Source organism: Cornus florida, unplaced genomic scaffold, assembly GCF_030987335.1.
Source record: "Cornus florida cultivar Cherokee Brave unplaced genomic scaffold, ASM3098733v1 CherokeeBrave_3.0.0_Hap2_Chr09, whole genome shotgun sequence".
NCBI classification, from domain to species: domain Eukaryota; kingdom Viridiplantae; phylum Streptophyta; class Magnoliopsida; order Cornales; family Cornaceae; genus Cornus; species Cornus florida.
Genome location: NW_026775579.1, coordinates 264,357 through 283,836, shown reverse-complemented (window position 1 = coordinate 283,836; position 19,480 = coordinate 264,357). Strand labels below are relative to the sequence as shown.

Sequence of the window (19,480 nt, the reverse complement as noted above, 5' to 3'; positions counted from 1 at the left end):
GGCAATTGTTTGGCGTTTGGCTCATAGTGCCAGCTACCACTTACTTTGCTAAGTGATTGGCGCTCAGCAAGAATGCCATTCGCCACTTTCACTTTTAATTTTTGGCAAGTTTTTGGCGTTCGGCTCATTGTGTCAGCTGCCACTTACTTTGCCGAGTGATTGGCGCTCGGCAAGAATGCCACTTGCCACTTTCACTTATGATTTTTGGCAAGTTTTTGGCGTTCGGCTCATAGAGCCAGCTACCACTTACTTTGCTGAGTGATTGGCGCTCGGCAAGAATGCCACTTGCCACTTTCACTTTTGATTTTTGGCAAGTTTTTGGCGTTCAGCTCATAGTGCCAGCTGCCACTTACTTTATTGAGTGATTAGCGCTCGGCAAGAATGCCATTCGCCACTTTCACTTTTAATTTTTGGCAAGTTTTTGGCGTTCGGCTCATAGTGCCAGCTGCCACTTACTTTGCTGAGTGATTGGTGTTCAGCAAGAATGCCACTTGCCACTTTCACTTTTGATTTTTGGCAAGTTTTTGGCATTCGGCTCATAGTGCCAGCTGCCACTTACTTTGCTGAGTGATTGGCGCTCGGCAAGAATGTCATTCGCCACTTTCACTTGTAATTTTTGGCAAGTTTTTGGCGTTCGGCTCATAGTACCAGCTGCCACTTACTTTGCTGAGTGATTGGCGCTCGGCAAGAATGCCACTTGCCACTTTCACTTTTGATTTTTGGCAAGTTTTTAGCGTTCGGCTCATAGTGTCAGCTGCCACTTACTTTGCTGAGTGATTGGCGCTCGGCAAGAATGCCACTTGCCACTTTCACTTTTGATTTTTGGCAAGTTTTTGGCGTTCGGCTCATAGTGCCAGCTGCTACTTACTTTGCTAAGTGATTGACACTCGGCAAGAATGTCACTCGCCACTTTCACTTTTGATTTTTGGCAAGTTTTTGGCGTTCAGCTCATAGTGCTAGCTGCCACTTACTTTGCTGTGTGATTGGCGCTTAGCAAGAATGCCACTCGCCACTTTCACTTTTGATTTTTGGGAAGTTTTTGGCGTTCGTCTCATAGTGCCAGCTGCCACTTACTTTGCTGACTGATTGGCGCTCGGCAAGAATGCCACTTGCCACTTTCACTTTTTCACTTAATCAACTTCTCATGGGAAAACAATATTTTTATAGATCTCTAAATTTCGTACACTCATACGTATATTATTGAGAAATGAACAATTACCAGAATTGAAACTCGACTTTCTACTGATAGTACCTTTTCAAAGATGTAGCATTCCATGGCTTGTTAACCAAATTTCCAGCCATGGTCTCCAAGGTATATGCCCCCTTCCCTGTGACTTCTGCTATTCTGTATGGGCCTTCCCAGGGCGACATCATCTTTTTAACTATCCCCACCTTCTTCTTCATAACCAGGTCGCCAGGGGCGAAATCTCTATGTTTCACCCTTCTGTTGTGGCTATTTACAAGTGTTTGCTTATAACACGCGAGTCTTATTGTTGCTGCATCTCTTTTTTCTTCCAACTTATCAAGGTAAAATTTCAACATACTGTCGTTTTGCTCTTGATTCCATGCAACTTCGGATAGTTGGAACCAAATGCTTGACCGGTATGACTGCCTTGGTGCCATATGCCATGGCAAATGGGCTCTCCCCTGTCGGCCGTCTCGGGGTCGTTCTGTAGGCCCACAAGACGTTCGGAAGTTCGTCTAACCATTTTCCTTTCTAATCCTCGAGCTTCTTCTTGATGTAAGCAAAGATTGTTCTGTTTGTAATTAATGCTTAGCCATTTGCTTGCGGATGACTTACCACTGCCAACTTTTGGTTTATTCCATACTCTTCCATCAGCTCCCTTGCTTGCTTGCTTGCTGTCGAGATTGGTCCCATTGTCCATGACGATCGACCTTGGAACCCCAAAGCGACAAATAATATTATTCCAGATAAAGCGCCTCACATGAGTTTGGGTCACACTAGATATGGCTTTGCTTCCACCCACTTGGTAAAGTAATCTGTTGCTAGCAGAACGTACTTGTTCTGTGACCTCGCAGTCGGTAGAGGGCCAACCACATCCATCCCCCATTGCGCGAAAGGCCGGGGTGTGGCCATTACGTGCAAATCTTCAGGTGGTTGGTGGATTAATGGTCCGAATCTTTGGCATTTATCGCATCTTCTAGAGAAGTCTTCTGCATCTCGTGACATATTCGGCCAAAAATACCCTTGCGTCATTGCTTTATACGCTAAAGACCTCCCCCCTGAATGATTTCCACATACTCCTTCATGGATGGTTCGCAATATCTGCCGAGCCTCCGTAGGAGTGACACACTTCAAGTACGGTCCGGAGAAAGACCTTCTGTACAACTGGTCATACACTATAGCGCATTTTGCAGCATTCGATTTGATTTTCCTTGCTTCATCTCGCTACTCAGGCAACACACCATCTCGTATAAGTTATGATCGGATCGATCCAACTTGGCTCATATGGAATGACATTCACTTGCCAAGGATTTGAGCCTGAAGGTTCTTCAAAGATGGACGGCTGGGTCAGTACGCTTATTGGAACCACCCTTGCCAGTGTTTCTCCAGAACTCGACGCACTGCACGCTAACCGATCGGCATCTACGTTATGTTCCCTTGGCAACTGGACGAACTCGATTTTTTCAAAGTCTCTTGCTTTGCGCATAACGGCAGAGCGGTATGCTTCCATTGTTTCATCTTTGGTTCCATATTCTCCGTTCACCTGCCGAATGATTAGCTGCGAGTCACTAAAAGCAATTAAGTGCCTGACCTTCAATTCTTTGGCTAATTTGAGCCCCATCAGCAACGCCTCATACTCTGCTTCATTATTGGTGGTGTGGAACTCTAGTCTGAGCGCTTGACTTAGGGATGTGCCTTCTGGCGTCTGTAGTTTGATCCCAATGCCTACCCCCATCTAATTTGAGGATCCATCTACAAAGAGTTTCCACGAGTAACTTCAAAGGTCTTCTTCTACATCTTCTGAGTCACATTCTAATAAAAAATCAGCAACTGCCTGCCCTTTGATAGCTGTTTGCGGTTCGTACGTTATGTCAAATGAGCTTAACTCTATGGCCCACTTCGTCATTCTCCCCGAGAGGTCTGGCTTGTGCAGGATTACTCTGATTGGAAAAGTGGTCAGAACGACAACAGGATGAGACTCGAAATAATGCCTGAGCTTCCTTTTTGCATTACGAGCGAGAGTATCACTCGTTCGGCCCTTGAATATTTGCGTTAGGCCTCGGTCATTGTTTTACTAATATAGAACACTGGGTACTGTGCTCCTTCCTTGCGACGGATCAAAACGGCACTCGTCGCAATACTGGATACCCCGAGGTACAAAAATAGCTTTTCTCCTGGTTCGGGGGCAGACAAGACCGGAGGGTTCTGCATATATTTTTTCAAACCAGTTAGTGCATGTTGCTGTTCATCCCCCCAGGCCTGTCTCCCATGGCTTCGTATTGTGTCAAAAAATGGCTTGCAACGATCTGACAACTTAGAAATGAACGGCTTAATGCAGCTATCCGACCTGTCAGGGCTTGTACTTCTTTGACTGTCTTTGGTTCGGCATTCTTGGTCAGAGCTTCTGCTTGAGTTGGGCTAGCCTCTATTCCCCTATGATTAACCACATGTCCCAGGAATTGACCAGAAAGTCACGCCGAATGAGCATTTGGTCGGATTAAGCCTCATTCCATATCTTCTCAACACATCAAACACGTTCGGCAGATGTTTCAGATAGTCAACTTTCCTCTTACTTTTCACCACCATATCGTCAATGTAAGCCTCTACAGTTTTTCCCATTTGAGCCTTGAAAATCTTGCTGATCAATCTCTGATAAGTTGCCCAGCATTCTTTAATCCGAACGGCATTACTTTGTAAGAGTAGGTCCCTCGCTCAGTAACGAAAGAAGTTTTCTCCTCATCAGCCGGGTCCATGGGGATTTGATTATAACCTGAATAAGCATCCAGGAAAGTTAAACGTTCGTACCCAGTAGTAGCATCTACCATTTGATCAATCTTAGGCAACGGGAAGCTATCCTTCGGACAGGCCTTGTTTAGATTGGTAAAATCAATGCATACTCGCCATTTCCCATTCTTCTTCTGCACAACAACAACATTTGAAAGCCAATCTGGGTACTGCACCTCTCTAATGAACCCTGCATCAAGCAACCTATCAACCTCCTCGGGTATGATCTGATTGCGTTCTAGAGCGAACCTTCTCTGCTTCTGCCTTACAGGTTTTACGCTCGGATTGACGTTGAGAGAATGGCAGGAAACTGTTGGACTGATTCTGGGCATGTCTGAGTGACTCCATGCGAACACATCTGAGTTCTGGGACAAGAAATCAGTTAACCCCTGTTTCTCCCCCGCGGTGAGTTTCATTCCCACTTCTGTCGTTCGTTCTGGCTTATGATGGTCGATCTGCACATCCACAAGAGGTTCTTCGGTTAAGCTTAGAGGCTCCTCCTCCCCACTCTTGGTGGGTGGAGGTTCCTGTAATTGTTATTTCGGGCTCGCAAAACGGATGGGAGTTTTGCCCTTTTTAGCGGATTTCAGCGTCACGGAATAGCATTCCTTGGCTGCTACTTGGTCGCCATGAATGTCAATCACCTTGGTGCCGTCTGGTCCCAGGCATCTCATTACTTGATGCAAAGTTGAGGGAACACCTTGGACTCTGTGAATCCACCCTCTACCCATCAGAAGGTTGTAAGATGGATGGATTTCAACAACAACAAAGCTCTCTGTCAAGACTCTCTCCGCGGCTTGCACAGTTACTTCTACCAGTCCGATGGGTTCTACCCGTTTTCCATCGAACCCTAGCAAGGGATTTCCAGTAGGCTTGAGCTTTTCTGGCTTGATCTCAAGCCGATCGAACGTGTCCCTCGGCATAACATTTGCGCTGCTTCCAAGATCAATCAAAACTCTTCGTACCAGGCATTCCCCACTGTCAAGCTGACGACTAATGGATCCTCATGAGGAATTTGAACACGTAACAGATCTGTCCTATCAAACTTTATCTGTGTTGATGTGCTCTGCTGGTGCAGAACGTTCACACTGCCTACCCTCCTTTTCATTTGCGCTTGGCGAAGACGCGTTCGGAGTAATTCGCCTGACTCCTCGCTTGATTCAGGCCGACCGTGAATCACATTTATTATCCGAACTGGTTGTGTGTTATGGGAGCTCGGTTTCTGACTCCTTTTTACTTGATCCATCGGTCGGTTATGTTCTGCTGCACGCCCTTGAATATAACTTGCAAATTCGCCTCTGGCGATCAGCATCTCCACCTGCCTCCTTAAGTTCCTGCATTCGTTAGTCTGGTGACCAAAATTGCTATGGAAAGTACAGTGCTTAGTCTGATCCCTCTGTTCGAGAGGTTGCCGAATTGGCAGAGGTGGACGGAACTTATCTTTGTTTTCCTGGTATAGCCTCGCCAGAGTGACCTTCAGCGGAGTGATCAAATCTTCCTCTCTAAGCCTCTTCTTTGCCTTCCAGGGGGTCTGACGCTGTGGCTGAGCCTGCTTTTGCTTGATCTTTGCTTTGGTTTTCTCTTCTGTTGATATGATGGATGTTTTCCGAGCGTTGGCTGCTTCCTCCTCTTCCAGACGCACGAAACCATCAGCTCTTTCATTGAGTTCGTCCATAGTCTTCGGCGTGTTCACTACCAGGCTCGTGTGGAACAGAGTGCCACGAGTCATGGCCAACTTGAACGCTTGAACCGCCGTTGTAGGATGGCATTCAATCACCATGCTCTTAGTAAGGTTAAACCTAGTAAGAAAAGCTTGGAGGCGCTCGTCTTCATGCTGCTTCATCGTGAACAAGCTCGAAATGTCCTTTGCCGAACGCCTATTCCCATAGTACTGGCTTATGAACCGATCGCATAAACTTCGGAAACTATCCACTGAGCCCCTCGGCAGGTTCTTAAACCAATTGAGCGCTGGTCCAACTAAACTGGTAGGAAAGCACTTGCACATTAACAAGTCGTTCTTAGTGTTCAGAGCCATTTTCAACTGGATATGATATACATGATCAATCGGATCGGTTGTTCCATCAAATAGAATGAAAACAGGCATGGAAAACTTCCTCGGGTTGGGGCATTCAGGATCTCATCAGTAAACGGTGAATCAACCGTCTTTACTGCCGAACGGAGGGCCTCATTCTCTCTTTGGAACCTTGCAGCGATTCTTTGGTCTGCAGGTCTGCTTTCAGAACTCCTATAATCGTATGTGGCCATCGAAGGCCGATAAGGTGGATCCAACGACCTTTCGTCAGTGAACCCCTTCTGCCATGATGAGATAGGCTTGTGGTGATCAAACTCCGTAGCCTGTCCTCGATTGTGCCTTTCCTAATTTGGATTGAAAGCCGTAGCTTCTTCTCGCCTAGTCTGCTCACGATGCGGATCTAGGTGTATAGATCCTTCTCGATCTTCGACTCGACGAGGATTTGGCGGTAGATCCTCCAACCTGACCTCCTCGCTGTGAAGATCCTCGTGGTTATCTTCTTCTCACTCGTCGCGATGTGCTTCATCAAGCTGTGCACCTCTTTCTCGCACCGGAGGCAGTCGTGGTACACCCGGACCTTCTCGATGCTGCCTTTCAGTTCTCAACTCTACGTTTTCCTTTCTCAGAGCCTCGATCATGCTCATCAATTCATCGAGCTTCATCTGCTGACCATTCTCCACTAGATTTGAACTCTCGCCTCCGATCATCATTCCGGATCGAAGCAAAGTCATCAACTCCAACACTTTGATCAGATTTGAGTTTCGCTAATGCGTTCACACCAGATCTAGATTCGAATCAGCCGAATTATGACCTCTCTTGACCTAATCCCTATCTCATCCACCGTGAACCTGTCAAGTTAAGCTCTGACAGATCAATTGCAATCACAATCAAATCAACGCTGCGTTGATTGATTGAACAGGCACAAATCAAAGCTGCGTAGATCGAACGCAAATCTCTGCAAAATCAAGAAGAATCGGAATTCGGCCAAACAAACAACGATGTTGCCGATCTTGATCTAGTTTTCAGAGATCAAGATTCTTCTCCACAAATCATTCCTGATCAAATTACTTTTAATCGATCGAAAATCAATCTTCTTCGTTCCCACAAACGGCGCCAATTGAAGATGCAAGAAACTTCTTCTTTTTTCTCTCTCTAGAATTCTTCTTACACTTCAACAGAAAAAATCCCCTCTTTTCCTCTCGCAATGGTCTATTTATATGTAATTACCAGTGCTGTTAGAGTGTTGTAACTAACTTCTTATGTAGGGCTCTTAGCTTCGGGTCTCCTTCCTTTTGGGCCTGACTTTGTTCGGTAGATCCTGGATGTTAGGCCCAGTCTTCAATGATACAGTATGGGTTGAGTCCAACTGTTCGATCCGATGCTTCCTTCGTAGGTCAAATCCGGCCCATTCTATCTTCGGCATCCTCAGTTATTTTTGGACAATGAATGCCAGAGCCTCTGATTCAGCCATATGAAAATCTATCCTGGACAACAGAGCCTCTTTGCTACAACACTTGAACTTCTCCATGATGATGGTGTAATACCCCTAATTTTAAAAGGATAGTCTCGGTATTTATTTATTTGTTTTAATTGTATTTTTAATTATTTAATTGATTATTTGACTACTTGCTTATGTGTTTAATTGAATTATGTATTACTTGATTATTTGATTATGTGTCTATGTATTATTTGTATTTGTCTATGTGTTAATTGTTTAATTAGATTATGTGCTTAAATGGTATTTTAATTAGTTGTAAATTAAATATTTTCTTTTCTTTTATTATTTTATTTTATTTTTCTTTTATGATTATGGTTAGTAGTAATGGGCCAACCAATTGGGTCCCATGGACTACTTGGATAGGAGGTTGGATGTGTATGGATTATTGCCCATGGATAATTGTGTATGTATATATATAGCTATATATTATATACATATATAAAAAGGAAAGTAATATATTAATTACTTTTATGGTAACTTGGGTAGTAATATTTAATCTGATATATATGTTTTATATTTAAATAATAAAAATATACATAGATTTGATACGTGTTATGTTTTAAGTTACCTTATAATATTATGGTAACTTAATTATTATTGGATAATCCATTAATAAATAATGGAATGTGTATAATTTATTTATTTAATAAACATATACATAAATTATATACGTAACATATTTTACTTACCTTTTTAATATTTTAATTTTTTTTTTTTTTAAGTTGACTTGGATTGGGAAAAGGGTTAGGGTTATTTTATTTAGCCTATAAATATATAGCTATAGGTTATAAAAGGGGGTTAGAAATATTCACGTGATATATTCTAGAGAGTGAGAGAGTTAGAGAATGAATGAGGAAAAGGAAGGAAGGAGGAGAAAAAACCCTGTAGAGAGAAGATCAAGGAAGAAGAAGTTTAACTTTCGATCCGAAAGTTTAAGGCAAGTTCTTCTTCTATCTCTTTCCCTTTGATTCGTGTTTCTGTACATGCCTAGGAAATTCCAGGATTTATTAAACACATAAAATTAAATAATTATGCATGTTTAATTGGATTAAAACATAGGTTTTATGAATTTGGTTCATATCTGTTATTGTGTTACGAATTGATAAATGCATGATTTTGATTTGATTTCCGGTGTGAATTTTTACATGTTTAAATTATGTATTTTTCATATCTGTGAAATGATGGAACGTAGAAACATGCCTAGGATTCCTGAACATTAAATAGGAACTAGGTTTGGGTTTAAATAAATTTAAATAGACTCAATCATAATGATGTTTGCTATTTGAATGTTTTAAACAAACGAATGGATTTAATCTTTTAAAATATTTTAGCAATTAAGATTAAATGTGTAGGATGAATTGGATATAGAGAATGCTTATTTGACGGTATAATAAAATATCATCATGTATAAGATTCAGTTTGTGTGGGACATATGATATAGCAAGCTTAAATAAATAATAAGTCATTCCTATTTTGTGATAACTGATATCATATTATCATAGTTATTTTTGGATTGTTTGATGTATTTCCTTAATCGTTACATCAATTGTTGGATTGTGTGGTTTAATGCACCGATATGGGACGGTGGCATTTTAGGGACGGATTAACTTATCAGTTAAGTCCTACCTATTTTATATAAGGGAATGGATTAACTAATATGTTAAGTCCTACTTATATTCAAGTCAGGTCAGCTGAACAAGTTGAATGACTTATGGAGGATTAATTTATCATATAAGGGAATGAATTAACTAAAATGTTAAGTCCTACTTATATTCAAGTCAGGTCAGCTGAGCAAGTTGAATGACTTATGGAGGATTAATTTATACTGGATAGGATGGTTACTAGATTATATATATATAAGTATGGTGCCATGATATGAGCTTGAGTATCAGGATCAGTGGTTAGGGCGCGTATATCGCCAGGGATGTGTAGCTAGATATAGTGTAGTTGTGTACCCTGGTAGGTCTAGGTACTCATGCCCACTATATGTGCGTTTTGCATATTGCCTACTATTCATGTTAAGACAACCCTATAGTCTAGTGAGGTTCCTTTAGTGTGTGTGTGTATATATATACGGACTACTAGTTACTGTTGGATTGACTAGGATGTATACGTGTATCGGATCTCTGCTTGGACTGTAGTAGAGTAGAACTTGTTTGTGGACCTGACCCACCATTATTTTTCAGGTGTTCGTCAGGAGTAGAGGTTGTTCGTGCTGAGCGAGGATCAGTCTACTTCATTCTTCCGATGCTACATAGGAGTTCATTTATGATTCAGTTTCCTGATTTAGACAGTTATTGCTGTCATTTGTTTAGTTTGGATTTTCTAGGGGTCCACACAGTATGGATTCCCGAGTTGTATTTTGGAGGATCAGTTGTATCAGAAGAGTTTATTAATTAATGGAAATATATTCTGAAGTTTATAATTAGATTATCATTTTAGTTTCTTGTCAGCATTTTATTTATTCTTCTTTATTCTTTTGTACTCTGTGTTCGTTTATTGTCGATTCGTTTTTAATATCCTCGGGTGTTCGGGCGTGGGCCCGGCCAACCCGCATTCGAAAATCTGAGGGTATCACAGATGGTCAGTCATTCACCCTATTCTATGAATTATGATCCCTGGTACAAATTACAATGGCATTTCCCTTCAGCAGAAATTTGGTTTAAGAAGATTGTTACCTGCTGGTTACTCATACTCTGATCGGCTATCAGTTTTGAAGACTCCTACTGGATGGTGCATACGTGACAACCGGCCTGACGAAATTCATCAATTCTTTCACAACTTGCCAACAAGTAATTCTGCAGATTTAATACAATGGAAGCATGGTTTGATGTCATTCAAAGCAATGTGGAATGTGTGCAGAGAACAGAGTGCCTCGCAATGGATTTCTCATGCTTTCCACTGGGATGGTATTTTATGCTTCCAACACTTCTCTGAGGTAGTACCATGGTTCGAAATTCATACTACAGCTCACACAGTGAAAAGTAAATTGATGAGGTGCCTATTTACAGCTATCTTATGGTGTATATCGACTGAAAGGAATAGAAGGGTGCATGGTGGAGACACTCACACTCCACAACAGCTGGCCATAAAAGCTTGATGGTAGCTGATCTAGATTTAATTTTTTGCTCCGGCCTAGAAGCTAAGGATTTCTGAAAATCTTCTCCTTTGACATCTCTGTTTTGTTGTAGAGAACAATGTGATCAAGTCCCATGGTATAAGCATGTGTGGAGTTCTTTAGTCTTCATCATGCATAAGTTTTATAGGATGAGCTATATGGCACATCTGTTTTTCTGATGATGATACCAAAGAGTTTGTTCCGGTGTTGTTCTTATGCCAAAGTGTGTGGCAGTGGCTTTCTCAGGTGTGTTAATGGGAGGCAATGGCTGTGCAGCATCTCTCAGAGGTGGTGTCTTGGTTCCTTGCGCATACCAAGGGTCAAGCAATGAGATATACATTGTTAAGGTGTTTTATTCACAGCTCTCTTGTGGTGCATTTGGAGGTATAGAAAACTGAAGAAGGCATGGTGGTAACAGTCATCTTGAACTGGCTAGGAATCCATTTCTGATCTAGGCTCTGTTTTTTTAATGGTTCTGCTGGATGTTGGGTTTAGCTGTATTTATTTGTACTAATGACATCTGTCAGCACGGTTTTTTTGTTCATTGTCTAGTGACTTATAAACCATTCAAAAAAAAAAAAAAAAAAAAACAGGCAATACTGACTTATAAATGATTCCACAAGCTAAAATCACATATATAAACGTCATAATACGATGCAAAAATTTACAAAATATATAAAATAGACCTTGGGCTGCAACAAGTCGGTGTAAGCAATAGACACCTCCTCCCCATTCTTTATGGCCTTGATACTCCGAACAATAATTCTTGGACCATATTCCAGACATCCTACATATAAACCAAAACAACAATTAATCCCAATGAAATATCAACTACAAAATAACCAATTTTTACTAATTTACATTTGGTACCAACACTATTATTATGTGACACTTCAATTTCATCACTGCTGCCCCCAGTGGCTGCCGGCGTGATCCACAACCGTGGCTCGCCAGAGCATTGAGTCACCTCCGGCAGCAGAAACCGGTAACAAGCATTGGGAGAGCAGCTGTGATTGATCCACGAGAAGGTCGTATCGTAGACAGCAACGCCAACGCCTTGGCCCAACTTAACCTGCACCTCCACGGCGTTCGTTAGCACCAGGCACAGCACCGCCTCCTCCAGCAAGCACTCCCCCAAGAATTCCAAATCCAAACCGTCTCGCATCCTTCTCGCCGCCGCCATAGCCTTCGCGCCGCCCCTAATCCTGCACAAAACGTCACCGTTTCCCTCGTCCTCGCCGCGAGACATCAATTCGTCGCGATTGCTCATCAAACCGCCGACTCGATTTCTCTCCGGGAGGCATCCCGCATTGAGGTTCTCGAAGCGACGGAGGAGGCGGAGGGCGGCGCGGAGGTCGGACGTGTCGCCGGAGAATGGATACGAGGAGGGGTGGGATTGGCTGAGGAGGAGTAGGAGGTGGTGTTCGGCGCTGGACAGGTGGAGGTCGGAGTCGGAGTCGGAGCATTGTGAGGAACAGTAGTGAAGAGAGGGTTGGTGGACATGATGGGAATTGATGGGAAAGGTGGGGAGAAGAGATGGGAATTGGTGGGGTGGAGGAGAGAGAGGAGAAGAGCAGGCGGAGCAGAGAGAGAGGAGTGTGGAGTCGTAGAGAGAAAAAGCGAGGGGCGGGCAGGGAGGTGTTAGGTCTTGGCCCATAGCTACATCGTCCATCGCTCTCATTTCCATCTTTTGCTGCCCCGGGCTTTTGGAATTCACCATATCTGTTTTACCAAGGGCCTGTTTGGTGTTTTGCTTTGGGTCAGTTACTGTAGCAAAACTCCGGCCCAAAGCATGTTTGGTGAAATCTGCTATGCTTCCAAATAGTGCTGAAACACTTCCATTATTGGGCCTATTTTTAGAAGCATCATTTTGATGCTTCTTGTTGCTTCCACTACTGTAGCCCGTAAAATGCTTCTGCACTATAACCCATTAGTAGCCCAAATACTTGAAGCAATATTTCCAAAATATCGCCACAAATATGAGAAGCAACCTAGAGCAACCCTAAGGCGATTCGGAGGCGATTTCACTGTGCACCGAGCTTCAACCATCCCGTCGCTACAAACGACGTTTTTGCAGGCTCCGATCGGTAAACATAGCTTCATTCTGTTCTTGTTCGTCTTCTTCTTCGTGTTGATGGTAATTTTTTCTTATTTCGTCTTCGTTTTTTTGCTTGGATCTAAAACCCTAGTGGTGAGGGTTTCAGTTTTGTTACTTGGATGAGTTTTTTTTTTTCATGTTGTGTAACATTTTGGGTCGACTTTGTGCTTGAATCTAGAAATAGTACTTCGGAAATTGAAGTTTTGTCATTTTGATTCAGATTTTACTATCTTCAGTCTTATTTTTGGTTGACTTTGTGCTTGGATCTGAAAACCCTACTTCGGAAATTCAAGTTTTGTCACTTCGATTCACATTTTACTATCTTGTGTCTTATTTTTGGTTGAATTTGTGCTTGGATCTGAAAACCCTACTTCAGAAATTCAAGTTTTGTCACTTAAGATTCAGATTTTGTAAATTGGTTTTGAAGTCACTTTGTTGATTTACTCTTTGTGAACATGTTAATGCTTAACAGCTGTCAATCTTTTGGAACATCGAAAATCTACCCATTTTGGTTACAGCTAGTTTGGTTTGATTAATAATAGTTGACAAGCTGAAGGACGCAGTTTCTTACAGTTTGGTTTGATTAATATTCCCAGTCTTCCTTCATATTCTTGTTCCTGTGGTTCCTGTTCTGTGTTTTATGATTTGCTTCAGCTGTTCTGGTTTACATACATCACATATTCTCAAACTAAGTCTTATTTTAATAGAAAACTCTGTATTTAACTTGCATGGCATCACATGCCTGTGTGTGTGTGTGTGTGTGTGTGTGTGTGTGTGTGTGTGAGAGAGAGAGAGAGAGAGAAAGAGAGAAGCAGAATGTTAGCATCATATCATCATTTGTTATGATGGCTCTCATTTGCTTTAGTGGCCGCTTTGTGCATTTTGATAAAAATAAAACAGAAAATGGTATTTTAACTTTTCATGGGAATCTAAGTATGGCCCTTGTAATGTAAAGGTTTATTAATTGTGCCCATCAAATTATATTGTATGGTTAGCTCATTAAAAGGTGTCTCACCTTAGTTTTCTTTCTGATCAGCATTAATCCCAGAAATGCATGAGCCTTTCTTCTTGATTTACTGATCTTCTTATTTAAAGGAACATTACATTGCTGAACTTCTGTCTTTTGTTTTTTCTGTCTTCCATTTTTCTGAATATACAGATTGGTCCATTTTTCTGTCTTTTATTTTGCTGTGTATTTGTACTATTTATCATACTACCTGTATGCAAAGTGACTTCTAACTTGTAACTGTTTTATATTTAAAAAAAAAAATTGATTGGTTCTCAGTAAGAGTTATAATATATCTTTTTTATACTTTTTATTTGTATTGAACTTGAGTTATTGTGTACCATGCTACCTATATAATTGGTTCTCAATAATATTTCTGATTATAATTTTATAACCATTATGTTTATTAAATGGATCTTAATCCCAATAATCTATATGAGTATGCCAATGAAATGAGCTTGGGTGATGATGTGCAAGTAGATATGGACACGATGGATGATGGGAAAATATTTGGGATGACTATTTAGAAGAGAAATTTATTTTGCTAATGGGGGAAAAGGTTAGGCAAGGAAATCGTACAAATACAACTTTTAATAATGTTGGGTGGAAAAAGCTAATCGAATGAATGATGGCAAAAATGACTCGTTTTGAGTCTCGATTCTCATACAGGATTCATTTTCACTTTTCGTCGAGTCGCGTACTTTTAGAATTTCCTTGTGGTCGTTTTCCCCCAGTTTCAGGGTTTCTGGCCCCGGTTGCCACCGAACTTGTTCGGGGCATATCTTTATGCTCGGGACTCGATTTTTGATTTTGTTTATTCTGTTGTTCATCTTTTCTCATTTCAGATCTTTTTCGTTCACAGAGTTTTGCCGTTTGAGAGCGTCTGTGCGAATTCCACTTTTCCGGACCCAGCGGGACCCTTTCGGAACACTTTTAAGGTTTTTCTATCAATAGGACAACTTAAGAAGAAAAATTAGATTTTTCTCTTCTTCTTCCTCTCTTGGCCGGTAGCCATAGAAGCCCATGGGGCTGCCACATTCGCTCTCTTCTTTTGGACTTCTTCCCTTTGTTAAAAAGTCGTAGTGCCTTTGTGTTTTATGTTTGTTTTGACGACACGCATCTTTCCCCCTCATTAGAATCAGTTTTTTGCCATTTTTATGAGTTCGGGTTTGAGGCCAAATTAGGATTTTGGTGTGACCTCCTAGTGTTTAATGATCACCATGTTGTCCCCGACATAACCTAGGAATATCATCGGATTCGGAGCACTTTTCTTTTAGTGGAGATTTGAGATTTCATCTCAAATGCAAGCAGGGGATGTTATAGTTTATTTATTTTTTTGTTGTCTTGCATGCTATTGATGCTTATACAACTTGTATGTATGCTTTTGTTCATAATCTATAATTTAATTTAATTATTTTCTTTGTGTATGATTTAATTCACATGGTTATATATGTGATAGAATTAAATTGTGGCATGCTAGTAAATTAGGCTTTGGTATGTTTGTCAACATATATTAAATTGAGATTATTTGAATAAGAATTGTAACTTTTATTTAATAATTTCCTTTTATGAAAGTTTAATTCTCATGGTTGTACCTTGTATGGAATTAATTTGTGATATGCTATTAAATTAAGTCTTGGCATGTTCTTTAACATACTTTAATTTGAGAACATTTGGATGAGTTTGAAAATCTAGATATTTTAATTAAAAGAATTAGTTAAAATCTATTTAATGGTTCTATTGGCCTAATTAAGATTTTGAATGAGTATATATAATGATCATGCTATGTTGTTTAACATATTTTAATTGGGAACCATTTGATTGAGATTTGAAACCTAAAGAAATTAATTAGTTATCGAATTAATTTCTGTTTCTATTGCATTAATGATTTAATCATGTGTTTGACATTGGTAGTGTGTTTAGATCATGATTTTGGACTTGTAATGGATTTATGAGTTTATATTTTCAATATTGAATGATATTGTTATAGCGTGTAACGAATCGCACTCTGAAGATTCGACATTTGTCATTCTATAGTAGTTGTGGATTTAGAGCATGTGTTGTGTGGTTACAACCTACTTATGTATGGAAGGTGGTTTCGTGCATTATTTAATTTATATAAGTTTTGAACTTATCTATGATTTTGGAGTCACTTGGAACATTGTTACGTTAAGATGGGGGCTAGGGTTTGGCTCTAGTACGGGGACAAGAGTCCTCTAAGTCATTTGTGCTCACGGGGTGGTATTTCCAGCGGGTTAGTGCCTGGAATAACCGTTTAGGTTTGGTTTTATCCAAGATTTGATTTTCCAAGTCTTCCACTATTTGTTTTCGCATTCAATTCCAAGTTGACAATCATGTTTAATTGTGACTTGTGGTTTTGGTTATTGGCAATTTAATGTTGTTAAATACATTTATGCATTATGATTTGTAAGGAATCATCGTATGTTTTTAATGTTGTTAAGTACATTTATGCATTATAATTTGTAAGGAATCATCGCATATTTTTAATGTTGTTAAGTATATTTATGCATTATGATTTGTAAGGAATCATCGTATGTTTTTAATTTTGTTAAGTACATTTATGCTTTAAATGTTCAAATGTATCTTATGAATGATCCTATTGATTCATTTGGAATATAGACATTAGGTGGCATGACCCACTTTTGTCGTTTTCATATTTTAGATTTCAAGTTGATGGCTTTGAGAATCTATATCTTGTTGTTTTGTATAGCATGTTTTTATATTGTTTGAATTGCATGAATGATGTGATTCATGTTAGAAATGTTCTAAGGTAGCTTAGGATGCTCCCTGAATCTCACATTTGACATAGATATTAGGTAGCATAACCTTTTGAATTGTTTCACATTAATGTGATAATCTTGTAAAACGTTAGGTCTTTGCATGCTCATCTCCTACGAGTAGCTTTATGTTACTCATCCCGAAGTCATTGGAGACATTTTTCAGGTACAGGAATCAAGGTTGAGATTCTCGTTATGCTTGGATGATTTGTGGACTTGAAGGTTTCCATTCTTGTAAAGGTTGGCTGAAACACCATTTGTAGCCTTATATATCAAAATGTGTATATTTGATTTTAAACATGTAATGTGTGCCTAAGCAGACCTTTTGGTATTCATTTTTATGTGTATGTATAACATGAGGGCAAGGGCCATTAATTTTTAAAGTTCACAAGTATGTTTTTAACTTGTTGGGATCATTGGGAATGCATGCATAGTGTGACGGCCCTGGTTTTTAGGCTAGTACGTCCTGTGATGAACCGAACGTAGATCCGAAAACGAATCCGGAATGCAGAAGCAAAAGATAAAATAACGGTCTCTAGAGATACAATACGTTTCTAAGACACCAATATGACCCTCAATGAGGTCATGGAACCAAAGAAAATAAATGCGAAAACGACGTTTCAAAAACAGACAAGAATGAACCTAGGGGAAAAAAGGTCATTTCCAAAATGAAAATGGGTGCTACCGAGTACACCATTGGAAACAAAATAAAAAATTAATAAACTTAGACTCAAGAATCATTTAATTCGGAGTCCGGATAAAGAAGATATAGCTAACAAAAGAAAAAGGGGTAAAAAGGTCAAAATAGTCAACCTAAGACCATTTAACCGGTTAGGAAGCAAAAACAAAGGCAACCACAATCTGCCCAAGCTCATGTAGCCAGTTACATGAATCCACCACCCGTACACTTGTACTAAAAATTAGCAAAAAGCTGACAGTAGGGGTTTTTTTGAAAAAAAAATGGGTTTTTGAGAGCCGAGATGACATTTCTTGGAAAAACACAAAGAAAAAACCCCCGCTCCCCCCAAAATCGAGTTTTCTACTCGACAACGTCGAAGAAAATGAAAAAAATTCGCTGTGAAATGCCCAGAATGCCCCTCCATAAAATCAGGTCATGAGGGTCAAAAAGTTGTTAAAATGAAAAACGGAAAGCTGAACTTCGCGAGAGATTTTAGGTACCAAGATGACATTTTTTGGAAAAACGCGAAAAAGAAACCCCCCCTCCCCAAAAATCATGTTTTCTAGGTGACCATGTCAAGGACGGAATTTATTTCCCAAAGAAAAACTCCAAAATGCCCCTAAACCAAATTATGCAATAAAAATGCAACATGAGTATATAGGAGGCTCAAATCACTAAGGAAAAGGTTTTTCTTGAAAAAGATCATGCACACAAATGTAACTTACCTAATAGGATGCGCTACAATGATCCACGGTTTAAAAATAACGCCGATGCAAAGTACAACCCCCCGACGGCTAAAAAGGCGAAAATGAACAAGAAATGGGAAATTTGAAAATCAAAATTAACAAATGATTTCAAATTACCTTTTGGCCATTGGCCACATTTCATACATGATTAATGAGACCCTATGAAAGAATAAAAATGGAATTCCCACACCCTATGCAAACATGGTGAAGCAATGGCTTGACATTTTTCAATATTTCCATAATATTTCATGAAGTCAAAATTTACATAGGATACAAAATGATGATCGTTGGCCTCCGGCCTCATCTCATACATGTCAAATACATTATAAAGAGTGTACTCATGTACACATTACATGTTTTGAACAAATATACACATTTTGACATATAAGGCTACAAGCGGCATTTCAAACCAACTTTTACAATAATGGAACCTTCAAGTCCACAAATCGTCCAAGCATAATGAGAATCTTAACCTTGATTCCTGTACCTAAAAAATGACCTCGGCAACTTTGGGGTGAGTAACATAAAGCTATTCGTAGGAGATGAGCATGCAAGGACCTAACGTTTTACAAAATTATCACATTAATGCGAAACCATTCAAAAGGTCATACCACCTAACGTCTATGTCAAATGTGTGACTCAGGGATCATCCTAAGCTACCTTAGAACATTTCTAGCATAAATCACATCATTCATGTAATTTAAATAACATAAAAACATGCTATACAAAGTAACAAGATATAGATTCTCAAAGCCATCGACTTAAAATCTAAAACACGAAAACAACTAAAATGGGTCATGCCACCTAACGTCTACGTTTTAAATGAATCTATAGGATCATTCTTAAGCTACATTTGAACATTTATAGCATACATGTACTTAACAACATTAAAAACATGCGATGATTTCTTACAAATCATAATGTATAAATGTACTTAACAACATTCAAAACATGCGATGATTTTTTACAAATCATTATGCATAATTGTATTTAACAACATTAAATCACCAATAACCAAAATCACAAGTCACAGTTAAACATTGGTTGTCAACTTGAAATTGAATGCGAAATCAAGTAGTAGGAGACTTAGACATCAAATCTTGGATAAAATCAAGAACTACGGTTATTCCGGGCATTAACCCACTGAGAATACCACCTTGATGCGTACTATCAAATAGGGAGAACTCATACCTCCCGTGCTAGAGCCAAACTCTAGCCATATCTCATTAACAATGTCCCCAGTGACTCCAAAATAAATAAGTTAACAACTTATATACGAAATATATAAAGCATGAAATTACATCTTATGCACAAGTAGGTTGAAACCACACAATACATGCTCTAAATCCACAACTACTATAGGATGACAATGTCGAATCTTCAGAGTGCGATTTGTTGCACGCTATAATAACATCACATGTCAAATCTTCAGTGTGCGATTCGTTACACGTTATAACAATATGATTCAACATTAAAAATATAAACTCATGAATCCATTACAAGTTCAAAATCATGATTTGAATATACAATCAATG

At 39.7% G+C, this 19,480-nt stretch overlaps 1 protein-coding gene and 1 long non-coding RNA gene across 3 annotated transcripts in view; one reads left to right on the top strand and one right to left on the bottom strand.

The window, feature by feature from the left end:
* Window positions 1–12,336, bottom strand: part of LOC132273398 (protein SET DOMAIN GROUP 41) — a 31,015-nt gene extending 18,679 nt beyond the window's left edge. For both annotated transcript variants that reach the window (XM_059774352.1, XM_059774353.1), the window contains exons 1-2: window positions 11,489–12,336; window positions 11,305–11,405 (exon numbers count right to left, since the gene is read on the bottom strand). In XM_059774352.1, coding sequence (XP_059630335.1) covers window positions 11,305–11,405; window positions 11,489–12,305 — 918 coding nt within the window. In that variant the 5' untranslated portion in view covers window positions 12,306–12,336. The remainder of the gene's footprint in view (window positions 1–11,304; window positions 11,406–11,488) is intronic.
* On the top strand, window positions 12,309–16,903 carry LOC132273399 (uncharacterized). The gene is made up of 2 exons (XR_009470102.1): window positions 12,309–12,755; window positions 16,687–16,903. It is a non-coding gene; the product is annotated as an uncharacterized LOC132273399 (long non-coding RNA).
* The last annotated feature ends 2,577 nt before the right edge of the window (window positions 16,904–19,480 follow it).